This window comes from Charadrius vociferus, unplaced genomic scaffold (genome assembly GCF_000708025.1).
Source record: "Charadrius vociferus isolate BGI_N301 unplaced genomic scaffold, ASM70802v2 scaffold838, whole genome shotgun sequence".
In the NCBI taxonomy this organism is placed as follows: domain Eukaryota; kingdom Metazoa; phylum Chordata; class Aves; order Charadriiformes; family Charadriidae; genus Charadrius; species Charadrius vociferus.
The window spans coordinates 275,041-291,626 of record NW_009649487.1 but is presented as its reverse complement, the minus strand read 5'-3'; the positions used below and the strand labels follow the sequence as shown (position 1 = coordinate 291,626).

Genomic DNA, 16,586 nt, shown 5'->3' with positions numbered 1-16,586 from the left:
CCCCGGGCCTGGCAAGGTGACCTTGGCCGCGGGCACGGACCCCTGCTGGGCCCGCTGCCACGGCCGCCCCGGGGCTCTTCTCCCCGGCCCGGCCCCGTCTTACCCACGATCCGGTAGCGGAGGGTCGTGTTTGGTCTCTGGTTACTCCCTCTGTTGAAAATGAGAGGTTTCTGTGGAAAATCCCCCTCTGCGCTGAGCTCTGCGGCTTGCCGGCCGCCTCCTGCCCTGAATGAATGGGCCTCGGGTAGGCATAACCGGGTCCTTCAGTGCCGCGACCTTGCCCGCCTTTAGTTTCGCTATGAGGACGGCTTGGTTTTCGAAATGTGTTTCTGCAGAGCTGTTCACATCACTCAGTGTATGAGGTGGGCTGTGTTTATTAAAAGCAATATGCAGCATGACACGCTGATAGCTTTGGCATGTGTTACTCAGTACAGTGTGCGTAGTTTGACATTGAGAAGCTTCCCGTCCGGTGTCCCAACCCTGCAGAGAGTTGTGCCTTTTCTTTACGTAGGAGAACAATTCTGTTGATTTTCTTCTGTGCTTATTTGACCTTAAAGTTAGGATTATGCATACGCCTGCAGTGCTTCAAATCTGCACAAACCATTCATAACATTTCACTTAGAACTATGAGTTTTATGAGTGGTTGTAATTGTGTATGCGCAGTTCAGTGCTCTTCATGTGACAGGCTGGCAAATGGACTAGACAGAGGTTGTGGCATTATGAAATGTGTATATGAAAGGAAATCTTTAAATGCAATGTATAGAACAAGAAGTGAAGTATCTGACACGAAAGGTATGCATTCCATGTTGTGCAGAAGTCTCTTTTAGAACCATAAATAATATCTGAGAAATGGGAATGTTTATTTCTTGTTGCTGTAGTGCCCTTATTCTTGAAAGCTGATGAGGAACTTGGGGTTTTAGTTGCCTAATACTTTTCCATTAGAAAAGATGTTTAATAATTTTAAGTAAACTGAAACTTCCATTGTTTATAACAGGCCTTTGAAAAGTGTCAAGTGCTCCAGAGCAATGTTTTGCCTTATGAAATTCTATTCAGGTTTGTCTGACAAACATATCCAGATATGTTTATGTTTCCATAGCATTGGTTGCTTTATCATAAAATATTAAGTATGCCAAATTATAAACAAGAACTTGTTCTATGCTGCAGCTGTACATGTACATGTAGGAATCCTGTATGTGGGAAGTCTCTCCGGGAGGCTGAAAGAAGTGGATACAGGGTTGATTTCGATGCAGCGTGTCTCTTCAGCAGGCCTTTCGTTTTAATTTGGTGTTTTCTTCTATTCTAAAGTGGTATCAGAGGAAAGAAAATGCACTTAAACTTTCTGCACTAGTGCTCTAGGCCAAGGATTCCCAGTGTTAGCTTCATGATGGCATTGAGTAGAGGTCTCAGTAAAATTCATGGTTTTCATTAGTTTGCTCAAAAAGGGCATATGGGCTGCAGCTCTTCAACTTTATCCTTAGTGCTAAACCCAATGTGATGGCCTAAGACATGTGTTCCTCTTCATGTGTCACGGCATTTTTCTGTTTTGTGTGCATTTACGATTGATCGGTAACTGAAGCGTCTGTGCTGACAACCTCCTCCATGATGTTAATGACAAATGACTCGGTGTAAACTTTGGAAGTCAGAACAACCCAGACGTTGCTTCATACTCCAGTAGTTTGTGACTGTAGATGATGATGGCCTTTAAATGTGAAGCGAGTCGGTGGCCTAGCTATGCAAACTGTGAACTGAGTGCTGACAACACAAACTTTCTCAGACTCTGTCAGTGAAAATGATTGTTTTCTCTGCAGGGACTTTAAAAACACTCGTGGTTTTGGTGATTGTTTTTGTAACGTTACTGCAAAGTTTACCGGAGTTTCCAATAAACTATCAAGGGCGGTTGAAAACTGGAAAGAAAGAAAGAAAATAAACTTTTTTACTGCAGAATTTTGCTGCTTGTTATGTGGGATATAGAATTTTACCAAATTCTCACTTTCTTTGTCAGACTTTTCCTTTTGGTGGCCACAATTTCCTTCCTGAACGTCCTTTACATCCTTCCTGAGAACTATTGCAAGAGAGATCTTTCTAGCCAATGGCTGGGGAAAAACATTGTGATTAGCGCTGTATTTTCCCATTCCAGACCCTGTAAATAAAGGAAAACACTGAATTTCTGAAGTCTTGCATGCATGACAGTTTTCTAGTGTCTGTGAGATGTATAGAAACAGATAACTCTATTGGATTGATTTGAGGGGTGGAGGGACGTGGGGAAACAAAAGAGAATGAGAAGGAGATGTAGCAGCTATCAGGTTGACTTTATTAGCAATAGTATAAGATAGTATTAAATAATAGCTGGGGGCTATGTAGCCTGTCCTATCATGTCCTAGTCTGTCAGGCTTTAGTTGCTTAAGCCGGTTTGTAGTTGGCTGTGCTGTTTGTAGTTATGCTGTACTGTTTTAGTTGGAGTTTAAGCTCCTGGAAGAAACTTGATCTCTTGCCACTAAAATGTCCAAAATACAGATTTATCTTACGTTACATCTTTCGAAATGCTGTATTATATTTTTGACCTCCTGGCCACTACCTGTGTGTATCTTGTAATTTAGTACTAAAACTCTTTCTTCCTGTTAGTTCAAAACAGAATATGTTGTCAGGCGTTGTTAAGACAGTATTTAATTTCAGAGAGTTAAGTACTGCAAACCTCTGTATGCCTGCACAAAACATCAAATCAGTGTTAAATGGAGGTTATGTGCTCACCTCCTCTTTATAAGGTCTGACATTTATTGGTTTTGGTAATGATGAGGATGGGTCTGCATATTTTTGTTCCCCTTCCCTTTCTAAGTCTAGCTGTAGCCACAGTGTTTTGTGTAGTGGGCTGGGTTGTGCTTTCTTGGCCGACCAGGCGCTTTCTCTCATGGGTGATCCAGATCACCCAGACTCCAGCTTTGCACCCTTCTCAAGACTTTTCAGCTCTGCAGTCATTTAAATTATTTAACTTTCTGTTCTGTCTTTCTTCCTTATAGTGATTTTTCTTGCCTATGAGAAAAGTTGCTTGTTTTGTGTGTGTGGCAGGAGACACAAACTATAGTGGCTTTCTTTTTCTTCCCAGCTTGCCAAGCTTTATAGACTTTGTCCTCTCCAGCCTTCACAACCATTTCTTCTTTTTTATTAGTAGAGTTCTGCAGAGAAGGGACAGGGAAGTAAATAGTATTATGGTCGCCTTCCATCCTACTGGCTTCAAACCCTGTTTAAAGGGTTTGTTTGTTTAACTGATTGATAGTTCATGCCTGTTTATGTGGAAAGACAATTACTCACAGAGGACTGACAGAGTTGTTTTTTCTCTGTGAAGGTGTAATTTTGGACAAATTATTATTATATGCTGTTTCCAGGGAACAGGGAGGCAATAAAGTGTGTGTAAGAGGAGGGAGGTTGTCTGCCTGGGTGTCTTGGTTTGTTTTGAAACTGTTGTAGTTTTAAATGAGCTGAACACCGTAATTTACCTGATGTTGAAAGGTAACCCAAGGAAAGCTGTTTGCTTCTTGGCTGGTGTGTTAAGTTGCTATGCTGAAGTTCATTTTTTTTTGCAGGAGACAAATGTTTTGATGTATGTCTGCGTTTGACCAAAAATTCAGCCTGGAAGCTTGTAAATAACCCAATGTAGTAATGTTCATTTTCCTCTAATCCTCTGTTTTGACATCTGAAAATAAAGCACTTCTAATTTCCATTTAATAGGAATTTTTTTAAGAGAAAAGGGCACTCTCAATTTTTCTGCAACTCTTAGATGGTTTCTTCTGGCTTGCATCATCTGGCCTGCTTGAATAGCTGTTTCTGTTAATGGCAAGGATGAAATTGTATTGTTTGTGTCATTCCACAGATTGAGTATTTCAGAAAGAATCATTGTATGGATTGCAATGTCAGTATTTTTAAATAATCCTTCACATGGTTATGAATAGGATAAAGGCAGTCTATATAATGATAAAACTTGATTATACTTTCTGAAAACTGGATTAGACTTTCTCTAAATATACAAAAATCCTGAAATTCCTGTTCTGAAGTGTTTTTTTTTTTTGGTTGGCAGTTGTAATGTGGCCATCCTGTCTTAGCTACCAGGTCAAAAGACTTGTTCTTCATTTGGGATTTTGTTTTTAATACTGGAGAACATGAATATTATGCGAGCACACAACTGCATTGTTATGTGAGGTTTGTTTGTAACCCCAAGTTTTTTTACTTTGTTGTACAGGAGAAGATCCAATTCTACTAGTTGTATCTCGCAGCAGACCAAGTAGTGTAAATATTAACTGCTTATGGCTTAGGCTGTGCAGGGAGGTGATACAGGCAACGAAAAAATGTTTTATTTGGAAGAGGTGGACAAATGCTGTTCCGAGAATAGGCTTTTAGTCAAAAATCTAACAGCAATATTTAGTTTTGTTGTTAGCAGAGTTCTAATACAATGACTGTCTACAAATTAAGGGACTATTATCTTCTTTTGGAAGAAAAAGACTGGAAAATCTTTAGGAATCCGGGTCTCTCTTCCCCTGACTGCATTGTGTCCTGCTGTTCCTCTTGGCTGGCTCTCTGACTGAGTGAGGAAACTCTGCCCTGCGTAACTGCGCCCGATCCGCTCACTGACCAAAGCTGTGAGCGACGCTGGGGGAAGCCCTGCTCGACCCTTGCTCCATCCAGCCTGCTCTTGGCAATGCTTCTGGTGTGCAAGAAAACCTGAAAGAAGAGCTGTGACATCTGTCTGGTAGTGCAGCCGTTTAAAACCCCAGACTACTTTGAGATCACCTCTGCCGGAAGGGAATCCAAGTGCGCTGACTTCCTCGTCCTCTGCATTAGTGGACTGGTAAGGTGCCAGCTGTGTCGTCTCTGGGAGGTGGCACACAGTCACACTGTCCAGGGGACTCTAGCCAAGTGATATCCTAAACCACTCATTTGGTCCTTGAGATGTTACAGCAGTAGGTGGGAACAACTCTTTGTTCTTTGTTATATCAGATATAGTTCTCTGAGGAAAATCCTTTTGGGGCTGCTGGCACATCCTTGATGATAATAAATTAATAGCAAGAGATTTGAGAAGGATCGCTCTTCTTTCCTTAGCATTTCCACTAGTGAAATGCCACTGTAACACTTCTTGGTCTAAATTGCCTCTATTTCTTAGACGGGCCAGTAGACGTCAGTAATGGTCAACCTACGTTGGATGGGTGTGAAGAAGCATGACTGCCAACCCTCAGTTAGGCTTGCAAAAGCCCTGAATGTGCACGTGTTTACTCCAGCAAAACTCTTCTTTTTAGCAGTGTTATTGTTTTCAATAGTGGAATATATTATTGCAGTAAGACAAGATAGAGTTTTCTGTCAGAGATGTATTTTCCATATTATGCGTATCTTGCTGATTTCTTACATATGTGTTTCCAAAGCGAGTGCAACCCTGTTTTGTTTTAAAAGCTTGGTGTGATATTGATGAGATCCTTTGTTGTGCTGTCTATTCAAAGAGCAGCTTCCGCTCTTCTCCCCCTTTTAAAAGAGGGAGGAGATGCACGTGCCCCCTCGTCTCACCAGCTCATTCACCAGTGTGGGAATGAAAAGTTTCTGGTCTGGCTACGAGACTATGGCTGTGATTGCTTGGGAGATCATGGGCTGACAGCGATGCTTCCCACTGCTGTGTGTCCATCTGCAAAAGTGATGATGTTTATCTGAGGTGCGGGCAGCAGCTGAACTGCAGGAGTGCTTAAGGGTGAAAGCGGCCCCTGAAAGCATGTCGGGATTTTTATATTATAAGGGGATTTGGATATTTATATTCTGTCATTCCAAGTATTCTGTGTTACTACAGTCAAATGCTAGAATAAAACAAAACACACTTTTTTCCTGCTTCTTCCTCGAGTACTTGGTATATAGTTTCATGATGTTTTCTTCTAGTGGCCTTGCTCATTTTTCTGTCTGCTATGTAAACAATCCACACAACGGGGGAGATGAGAATGAAAGCTTCAAAGTCGGTGTTTGAAGAAAATCTGATTCCTGCCATGAAAGACCTTGCTAAGAGTCTGCTTAAAATTAATTCTCTCTGTAAATAAGTGATTTCATGGTCTCGGATTTCTAACTGGTGCAAAGTGCTGTCTTGGTGTATGAAGAAGGCTCTCCTCCCCATTTTTGCAAAACAATTATCTATGTATCTTGTCAAAGTGGGATTGGAAAGGCGCAGGATGGAACACCCTACAACTAGAGGGAGAGTATAGTTTTGAGAATTGCTTGCCTTTTTTTGTTTGTTTTGAAGATCTTGACTTGACTTGTGTATTTCCTTACCTAAAACAAATTTTAGTGCTGGACTGAGCTGATGCTCATTTGAAATGTCCAGTGCATCAGGCCCGTGGATGAGATCTGCTGTTGGACCTCGGAGCTGTTGTTGTCACTGTCCCCAGAGAGAAACTAACTGAGCTTGATAGATTTTCTTGATCCTAAGTGAAACTCTCCTTCTAGTTGGGAAGAAGTCTTCTCTGTTGGGACAAGTCCGTGACCTATTTTAGAGAGTCTTGTCTGTACAGAGTGGTTGGTGTTTTCTTAGAACAAGAAGCCATTTTCCAGGAGCTCCTCCTTTGTTTTATTTCAATCATTTAGTTCTTTTAACTGTAAAATAACAGAATCTGAAGGAGAGGAGGCTGAAGCTCTCTATTTTGTATTTGTGAGTAAGGAATGGCAGAGGAAAATGATCTGATGACAAAAAGAAAACTATTAAGTAATTTAAAAACTTCCAGCTGCTATAGTAACAGCAACACATTTGCCAGATGTCAACGAGCATATTTTAATCCTCCTATTTTAAGTTTCAAGCTATTGAAGAAAAGCATACCTAGGTGTGGCAGTCTTAATAGCTGCTTCAGGCCATAGCTACTTGGGTAGCCTAGGAAAGGACCGTGTAGTATTGCTGTTGGAAGGACTGTTGATTAAATTTATAGAAAAAGCTTTTCCCAGATGTTCTTATGGGGCAGGAGCCCATCCTGAAGATTTGTGTTTCTCTCCGAGACACTTTTATGATGTCCTGTTGGGTATACGGCGCGTGCTCTTCTGTGTGTTAGATTGATTTGAGGTACTGTGTCATTTTTCTTGGAAGGTGTATGAGCCAAAAAAGTAGAATGAGAAAGTTTCAGAGACTGGGCTTTCTGCCTAATACCAATTCCGTGTGGCTGTGCTGGTCCGTACGGCCGGGACGCGTACTAGAGAGCGGGAGTAAGATGTCCACAGAATTGTCCTGTCCCCTGTTGACACTGACTGTAAATGTGTTTGAGCTGAAGTGATAGATGTAGGGTGGAAGAGACTGTTTTTCTAGTTAAACATTTTAAACTGTCAGAGGAGGTGAAAAATGTGTTGTACTCTTTCCTGTGGCCTTTTCCTCCAAAGAGTCTGTCATGCAAGAAAGGGAGGGAAAATGTGCCCGGCCTGGATCAAGCCCTTAGCTTTTCCGTGTTCGTTTGTTTTTATTGTAAGATAAACCTTTCATGTTTTATTGTTATGAAGTTAAAGCCTGGCCTAGAGGTGCTGATCTTTAGTAGAAACAGCTGCAGACCTAGTGTCCCCTGGTCAGGTGGGAGGCTCTTTGAAGCAACATGTTGCCTCTTTAAAAGGAAATTGAGCATGTGAGAACTTAAACCTGTAAAACTCATCAACAGCTCTGCCATTGTTTATCTCTGGTGTAACTTTATATAGAATTAAAGTGAAACGCATTACTTCACTTCCAAGGCAAGATGGTTTAGCTCCCCCTTGGTCCTGGAGACACAGGAAATGACCACAGAACCACAAATACTTTCTAGTGGAATGAAGATGAGTGACAAACTATCCACAGAAATAGATTCTTAACCAGATGGGCTAAGACATTAAATGTAGCTAAAGCTTCTGGTTTTAAGTTAAAACCAATGCTTAAATGTTAAAACCAAGTAGGAAAGAGCAAATGCTGTGTGTGCGCTGACTGGCGTGAGGGGGCAGATCTGAGCATTTTGTGTTGACTGGGTGTTGCGACCAGCAACAGTTTTCAGCATAGACTGTAGGCTATGGACTACAGGAATGAACCGAACTGCCTTTGGGATGAGAGAAGCTAAGGTACTTTTTTGGCTTTGTTTCTCAAGTTGCCTTCTTGTACAGAGAACAAAAAAAACATTAGCCGTCAGATCTCCTCCTTTACTTCTGTGTAGCATTTTCATTACTTAAAGCAACGCCTTAGGTATCTTACCATCGTATTTTTAAAGTAGTTAGCCACTGTAGTGCCCTTCCTGCTGGAACAGGGTGCAGTGATAGCCTCTAAAAGTGACACTGTACATCTTTGTAAAAGAAGAATCCCTTCCCTAGAACCAGGTTTATCACTGCTTCAGAAAAAAGCTTTCTTAGGAGAGACCATTCTGTCTTAACAAGTCAGTCGTGCTGGACCACATCTGCTTAACAGTGGTGTTGGGTGTTAGCGTGGGGGAAGACCTAGGTTTTGTTTTGGGTTTAGCCTGAATTGCAGTTGGCAGAAATAATAAATTTTTCACCTTTTAAGTGTATGCTGTAGCTTCTGCCGTGGCCAACAGGAAGAAGCATTGATGGCATCTGTGTGGAGCCCTTACAAACGGGGGTGTAATGTGAGAGAGCATCTGAAGGAGGTGAAGAGAATACAAGATAATGATTTTTTTCTGGATGTAAATGGAAAGAAACTGTATTAACTATAGCTGCTTCCTTAGTGCAGACTTTTCTTAAGAAAGTAAACAGTTCACCACCACACTGGTGAGAAGAATTTGAGTTTGACTGGTAACATGGAAAATGTGTGATATTAGAAACTGCCTGGGCTCTGCATCGAGATGATGCAGAATTTGTCATCCTGTAAATAATTTCTCATTGATTAGCTAAACTGTTTGGATTGGCAGAGGGGATCTTTTCGTGGACAGGAAGTGTAGGACCAGTGTCACTCACTGCCTGACAGGCCTTCGGAACCGGACAGTTCAAACAACGCCTGGTGCTGTCTGAACGGAAGGTAATTACCCTTAGAAAGTCCTTTTCAGAGCTACAGTATAACAGCCCAAACCAAAAAGGCAGCGTAACTACGTATTGTAGGAAAAGACTGGCAGAGGGAGTCAGGTCAGAGGGCCAAACAGTTGTCCGTTGGATGAATTCTTGAAGATAGTAATTATCCTTAATAGCATAAACATTCTGTGAGAGCCAACGCCAGCTGTTTTATAGCAAAGGTACAGAAGGAAGGCTCTACTTGGGGAGGGGGAGTGGAGGAATTAGCACGGATGAACTGCTGCTCTTAGTAATGCATGATGTGTCTTCCGGTGTGCGTATAAATGCTGGTCACAGACACGGGATGAGGAGTTAGCTGTTTATACGAGATGCTCCAAGTAGTGTATCTCTTACTGTCTGAAATGCACAAAAAGCCTGAAGCTCTGACCAGACATCTGAGGAACTGAGACTTTCCCTTAGCTGTGCAAATGATTAGAGTGAAAACCTGACCTTCTGCAAAATGCTGCGTTTCTAAAATGTCTGGGGGAGTTATGTCAGGACCACTTGGCAGGCGGTCAAAGTTCTTCCCAGCAGTTGCATGTTTTGTAAGCCTAGTCTGAAGTTGTAATGACCTGGTAAAGTAGTTACCTCTGGCACAATTGAAAATCTGTAGAAAAAACGAAACGAGATATCAAAAGCAACTCTGCTTTCAGCTCTCAGAAAATACTGGTAGTGAAGTGAGTAAACTTAAGGGGGTTTGCTTAGATCATCTGTTCAGTCATCTCGGTTCTAATATTTGAGGGTTTTTTAATCAATGAAAAACGTGGGGTGCTAGGAGGTGCAGTAAGTATTGTTTCAATAATCTGTGCCTCAATAGGAACTACCATTAGTATACTTTTTGCAAGGAAAAAGGTTTAAAGAGCAGAAGGAAACTTTAAAAAAAAAAAAAAAAAAGGAACGTGCTCCTGTATGCCAAGCGGTGGTATTGTTCTGGACTCAACCCACTTAGTAATGTATTCAACAGGAGCTTAAATAAGGTTCACATGCTTTTAGGACTATTTAAAAAAAGTATGTCTTTGAATTAATAGGACTTGTTATACTTCAGTTGGATTTCTTGTATTGAAAGGAGAGAATTGAAACCCATAACAGGATGTGTTTACTGCAAAATAAACCTGTTAGGTATTGTTTTAATGAGCATATGCGTGAGTGATTTTTTTTTTCTTTTCATTTTTTAAACTTTTGTACTTCTGCACCTTATCTAAAATTGTTGTCTTTAGGGGATATAGTTAAAGGTAGAATTTGCCCACTGAGCTCCAAGTTTTCACTGTTATATTTATTGAGTCATGAGAAGAGTTTTGCAGACTTGCCTGACTTCTTGCGAAAAATCATAAGCACACCTTCCAAGTAAAGCAAAAATTATTTTTAAATATGCCAGCCGAGTGTTTTAATGGTGCTGGATAAATTTTTTTCAACTGCTGCAGTTATTTCTATATATAGTATAAGGATGTGAAAAGTCATTCATTCCTAATGTGTTTAAATATGCTCCATAATGAATGTTGTGGATGTGAAAGATAAGCAGCCTGGAGCTTTCTTTTGCAAGGTATAGGGTAACACAAAGCATCAAAGTTTTTCTGCCCTCAGGACACACATTGAAGTAGTTAAAGTAGTGAGATAAACGAAATACAATAAGATATTCATCTGCAAAAATCTAAAGCTCAAGGACACAATAAGTTTTCATTTAAGTGTTTCTCATTTGCTGACAATGAGCCAAATAAATCTTAATTCCACATTGTAGATGGTGACAGAAATTCCGTAACTTTCCCTGGGATGACAGTCTGGTTTGTTTCCCAAATCTTTCTGGTAATGTCCTTGTATCTGTTGGGATTCTAATCTGAATTAGCTGCTTACAGTTACTTAAGAAAGCAAGAATTATTTTTTTCAGAATTGCTATTTAAGAACATTTGTGTTTGGCCTGCTGAGATAACATGTAGTCTGATATGCCTGAGAATTACTGTAAAGAACTAAATCATTTTCCATGACATTGCATTATCTTTGTCCTCACTCACTGCATTTCTTTTTACAGGTGCTGGATTTGCATTAGGAATTGTTTTCTCAGTCATCTTCTTCAAAAGTAAGTGTATTGCAGTAATCTTGACTGCCTGGTCTCCTCATTTCTGTCTATTGTAGGTGCAGTTTAAAACCAAGAAATCTTTGAGGCGTGTAAAACTTAATCAGCATGTTAGACCAATTCTTTCATTTTTGGTCGTGTCTTTTCAGTTGAAATGGAGTTACGTAAACTTTCAACTGTTGTGTAACAAGGTTGTTACACGCGGCATCTCTCGAAGCTCCTACTGTGCTCAACTGAAATTTTGGAATTGTAGGAAACCTTGAGCCAAATTACTGGAGCTATGTGTCCAGGCATTGGTTTGCCAGGGTTTTAAAACTGGTCTAAATTCTTTTTTAGTTGTTTTTTGGTAACAGAATAATTTTCAGTAATATCTTGAATTTGGAGATTACTCTCCATTAAATTCTAAGTATGATATCTTACTGTTACTCTTGTCGTTCTTCCAAAATGGTCTGTTTTTTAGCTGATCTTAGGACTTGTAGGACTTGAAAATGCCTAATATGCATCTTCCAGTAATTTATTGTTTCTTGGTGTGTATTTAACAATCCTATCACTGTCACGTGAAATGAACAGCTTTTCTTGACTTTAACTTTTCCTCTCGGCTTGCCTTCCCCCACAGGAAAGACATGGCCTATCGCTTTTGGGTCAGGGATGGGGTTAGGAATGGCTTATTCCAATTGTCAACATGACTTCCAGTCTCCGTATCTTCTCCATGGTAAATTTGTAAAAGTAAGTATCAGTGTTAGTTACGATCAATTGGTAACTGTTATAAGTTAGCATTAAACAGTACACCTAGACACCATTTAAATGGATATTCCTCTGCCTTTCCCAGAAGAGCGCTAGTAAGAAGAAACTTGTGTTGCCGAAGCGGGGGTGGTTCCCCTGCTCTTCAGAAATTTTTAATGGCTGGTGTGTTTAGCAGTAAACTTACTAGACTGACTACACAGAAGTAGTTTAACAGATCCTGCAGGTAGGTTTTCCCACAACCTGAAAACACAGATCGTAAAAATACATTTTAGAAAAGCTAAAAAAATAAACTAATGGTAAGATTCTGTCTTCAGACTTTGAAAGAGGTGAACTAGGAAGGGCATGTCAGGCAGCTCTGCCTGTGGCAGCAGATCTTTGATCTTCTGTGGGGTTTTTTTTGCAACATAAAAACACTAATGACTTGTAAGTTTTGTGGCTTGTTTGGCTGGATAGTGATGTAATAATTAATCTGAAGAAATTGTACACTTTAAATAGTTTTGAAGATCATATTTTAAACGCGTTCAGTATTATCACTGACTGTGTTGAGATAGAAATATTTAAAAGTAGATTAATTAGCAGGAACCATTTGTGTGCTTGCAAACTGCCTATATAGCACACTAAGTCCACAAACTGACCGTTTGTGTGCTTGCAAACTGCCTATATAGTCCACAAACTGACCACATTAACATTTTGTTTATTTCTTCTCATGTAAAAGTTGGGGCTGTTCTTATGGTAATTTACCATTGAGGTATCTCAATAAAAAGAGGGGGGGGTGTGTGTGTATTTCAGATCCACAGAGCCATATACAGCCAAAAGCCTTTCACTGAGACCCGTGGAGAGGCATCCACCAGGACATATTTGTAGTTATTTTAGCACTTCAGAAAGTACTGAGGTAAAATGTTCTGCCAGGAGCTTTTCGTGGCAAGTACACAGAATGCAAAAATTGCCCCTGTGTTGCTCGTCTGCCTAATGAAGGAGGTCTGAAGGTGGATTTAGGCTTTTTTCTGGTGCATCTAGAGCTGAAAGTTGAGTCCAGTCCTCTTTAGGTTTACTGGCGGACGAACTTTTGCCAGCCTTCTGCAGCCTTACCAGTCATACCTGTTTACAAATACTATCTTCAACTGTCTGTAAAGAAAGGGAAACAATAACAAGATTCTTGAACAGCTTCTTCAGGATAAAATATTTTGGATATTTGGATATATTATAGAGAAACTGTGACTTAAGATGCAGCTGATACAACATTGCCAGCTATGGCCCAGATTCAGAAGTCAGTGCATGACTCTTCTGCCCAGATTTGTTAACATCAAAACATAGGCGCTTTCCACACCGTCTTGAGGGTATTCCTCCAATTTACGTCTCCAAAAAGAAACTGGAATGACATGTCTGTGGCTTCATGTGAATGGTAAATGCTCTGTTCACGTGTTCTGAAAGCACATTATTCATTCAAGGATGCTTGTTACTAGGGGTTTTGGGCAATGGAAAACTGACTTTCAGGTCAGCCTAGTAAGGGATTTTGTTTGGATTAAGGACTAATCTGTGCTCTGGAGCAAGGGTGGTCCTTTGAAGCATGAGGTAATTGAAAGGACACTTCACAGAAGAAGCGCAGCTGTCTGCATGGCACTAGACTAGACAAATAGTTTCCAGTGCACTGTCTCCACTAGCTTTCTCTGGCATGAAGAGGCTGAACATGCTGAGAGAGGAAAGATGTGGATGAAGCCATCTAATGGTTAATGTCATTAATCCTCTCCAAAATGTCGTGTCATGGATAATGGCTCCAGGGTTATTACAACAAAATTATTCCATTTCTGTTGGTTAGGAGCATGGAAAATATTGTTGCATTATCACTCATCTGTTTTTTTCCTAGAAAATACTAAACTCTATAGGACTTCCTTTACAAAACAGTTTCTGTTCAAATGCTAACTTGTCAAAATGTGAGATTCTGCAAGAAAAACAGCTTTATTAAGAGAGAGAAAGAAGTGTAACATGGATTAACTTGAACAAAATTATTTCTAGTTTTCCAAACCTGTCAAGTTCATAGGATCACAGGATAATTCAAGTTGGAAAGTACTTCAAGGAGGTCAACTCGTCTGACCTCAAACTGGGTTTGGCTGTGAGGTCAGACCAGGTTACGCAGGGCTTCATCGAGTCTGGATTCTTGATTCTTCAGGATCAAGTCCTTAATTCTGAATCCTACGTGAGAATGAGAGAGGGCAGAGGACATTCACGATACCAAATAATCAGGAGATTACTAAACAACTTTGCAGCTGTTGTAGCTGTAACTTGGATCATCACGCTGCCCATCCTTTGGGTTAGTAAGTTGATCATGAAACACTAACACCAATGCAAGAGCCATTCATCTAAGCCAAGAGACTACTTAAAGCGCAGAAAAGTTCTCATATGTGGTCGTAAGATTCTGAGGGCTTTTAAAGTAATTTGATCAAGTGGGTGTCACTGTGACTTCAGCTGAATTTAAAATCAGCATCTAGCAATTATTTCAAAGGCTTAAAACAGTATAGCTGAGAATGACATGACCTAAGGTTTACTTGCAAAATGGAAAAGAATCGCATTTTTCAGGTTATTTAGCCTGTATTATTTATCACCCCAAAACCCGCAACCTTGTACTTTGATTGCAATGTGGATTATATTGATGTGCAACAACACAAGAAGTTTGACAACTGGAGCCTTTCCTCCTGCCCTTTGTGGCTTTGATTTCTATTTGATTTCTATTCAATCTGTGAATAGTTAACTTGAACGATAATGTTGGGTTTTTTTGAAGTACCTGTTTTATCAGAACAGAGGCGTATATGCATGAAAACATGGCATGCTTCTGGTATGAAAATAGCTGCTTAACTTCTCCGTACTCAACTTCTCAGTCTAGTGAAGGATGAAAACGTTAGCCTACCTTCTGGAAATGTTACAAGGCTAAGTGGCTTGCTTTACATCATGCAGCACCTTCCATGTAAGGAACCCAAATGGCTTTTTAATAATATAAGCCTTCTTGCTTTACAGGAACAGTGACTAATGACTAAGACTATCCCAGTGGGAAGGAAGGAGAAATCAATGATTATTCCTCAGGAATACTGAAGTGCCCCTGGAATAAGCCAACATTCTTCAGTAACGATCACCACTAACTCTTTATACTCCAACAAACTGTTTCTGTACATGAAACAAAGTTCTGTTGCTTGTTTTGTATCGTGTCTGGAAAGTGCAAGGAAGAGCTCTTCTGGGAAATAAATAAAAGAAAAATGGCCTTCTCTGGTGTGTTGACTTTGTATGTGAGTGAGAGAGAGAGAGAGAGAATGGAAGGAGAGGACTTCATTTTGAGTACCTAGCAGCTGTGACCACCTGGGTAAAAGCCACTGTGAGAGCTCTTCAGAAAAGACAGCCGTTGTGTGTTCCTCTCCACTCTTGAAAGGCAACTCCCCTCTAACGTAGAGTTCAAAGAAGCATTCCCACCTCATAAATCATCCACTAGACCCCTGCTGCTTGTGCCGGTGTTTGGAGTGGAATATAAATACTCCTGTGTCCTGTTTGTACAGTTGCCCTTTAAAGTTGGAATTTTGTCCTCTCCAAAGAGGTAGAATCCAAAAGGGCAAATCCTGTGTGACTGATGCAGCAAGCCAGTGCTGTCTCTTGTAGCTTTGAGTCATGGAGTGACCGAGGTTTGAAACTTCCTCGGTATAGTGGGTGAATTAAACAGATGCACATGCCATCTGGCTCTGAGCTTACCTTTTAGGTTGATTGTTTTTTCACCCCTCTTCTGTGGGAGAACATATGGGTTTCACTGTCTGGGAATGGGTCACAAATATTTAAAGCTCTTTATTACCTTGGCAAGTCACTGGTCCAAGTACTCCCTTCTACTTTACATTTATCCCAGTCCTTGTAATTACTTGTTGGCATGTTGTCTACTGCTCTTCTCCTGACTTGAGAGGTCGTCTTCACCGCTTCTTTACTCGGCGCAATTTTCTAGCTATTGAGATGGCTCTCAAGGACCTCTTTACTTTCACCGATGTTCACTGCATGATGTCCACATAGCACGAGATGTAAATGCATGTCTCCCAAGACAGAAAGGGAATGGTATAGATTGATATGGGGCTTTCCTTTATTGAAAGCCCGTTCTGCTGCATGGTGAGTGCTGGCAGATGGAGAAGTGACAAAAAAGTTCCTCTCCAGAAAGGAAAACACAATGGAAAACAAGTTGCGCAATATTTGTTTTTTAAGCCATGCCAAAAAAGGAAGGGGATGGATTGAGGGGCAGTCTTCTGAGTTCGGAGAGCTTGAGAAGCTCCTTATCTTACTGAGCAACGGGACTGAGATTTGGTCTGGGTACTACAGCAGTCCTGCACCCCCACATCCCCCTGGCACTTGCGTGTCGATCTTGCACGCTGAAGAAACATGTTGAGCTGTGCCCAGAGTCAACAGAAGCTGAGGAGCTTGCCTAGAGCAATGGACTTGTGAAATAAAATAGCTTCAATGCCAGAGCAGCATTACAGACTGTCAAAGCATGATACCATCCAGGACCATTGCTTGAGCATGTCCTTGTTTTTCCACCTCCTCCCTTGCCGGACTACATTCATCAGTTAGGTCAAAACAGCTTATTGGAAACAGGATCTCTTTCTTTCTTCCCAATTTTGAATCATTTTATCTGGCCCCAATTTTTAATTTGAACTATGTACTTTGGAGCCATAGCTCCTCTGTGGTTTGGAAAGTGTTTTTATTGAGTTCTGTGTGTGTGTGCGTGCGCTGCGATGCTAGCAGTCTGGTA

General features: G+C 40.8%; 1 protein-coding gene across 1 annotated transcript; it reads left to right on the top strand.

The window, feature by feature from the left end:
* Window positions 1-10,147: 10,147 nt before the first annotated feature.
* Window positions 10,148-15,077, top strand: MINOS1 (mitochondrial inner membrane organizing system 1). The gene is made up of 4 exons (XM_009889992.1): window positions 10,148-10,151; window positions 11,033-11,080; window positions 11,694-11,803; window positions 14,831-15,077. The coding sequence occupies exons 1-4, from the start codon at window positions 10,148-10,150 to the stop codon at window positions 14,837-14,839; spliced, it is 171 nt and encodes a 56-aa protein (XP_009888294.1). The 3' UTR covers window positions 14,840-15,077.
* The last annotated feature ends 1,509 nt before the right edge of the window (window positions 15,078-16,586 follow it).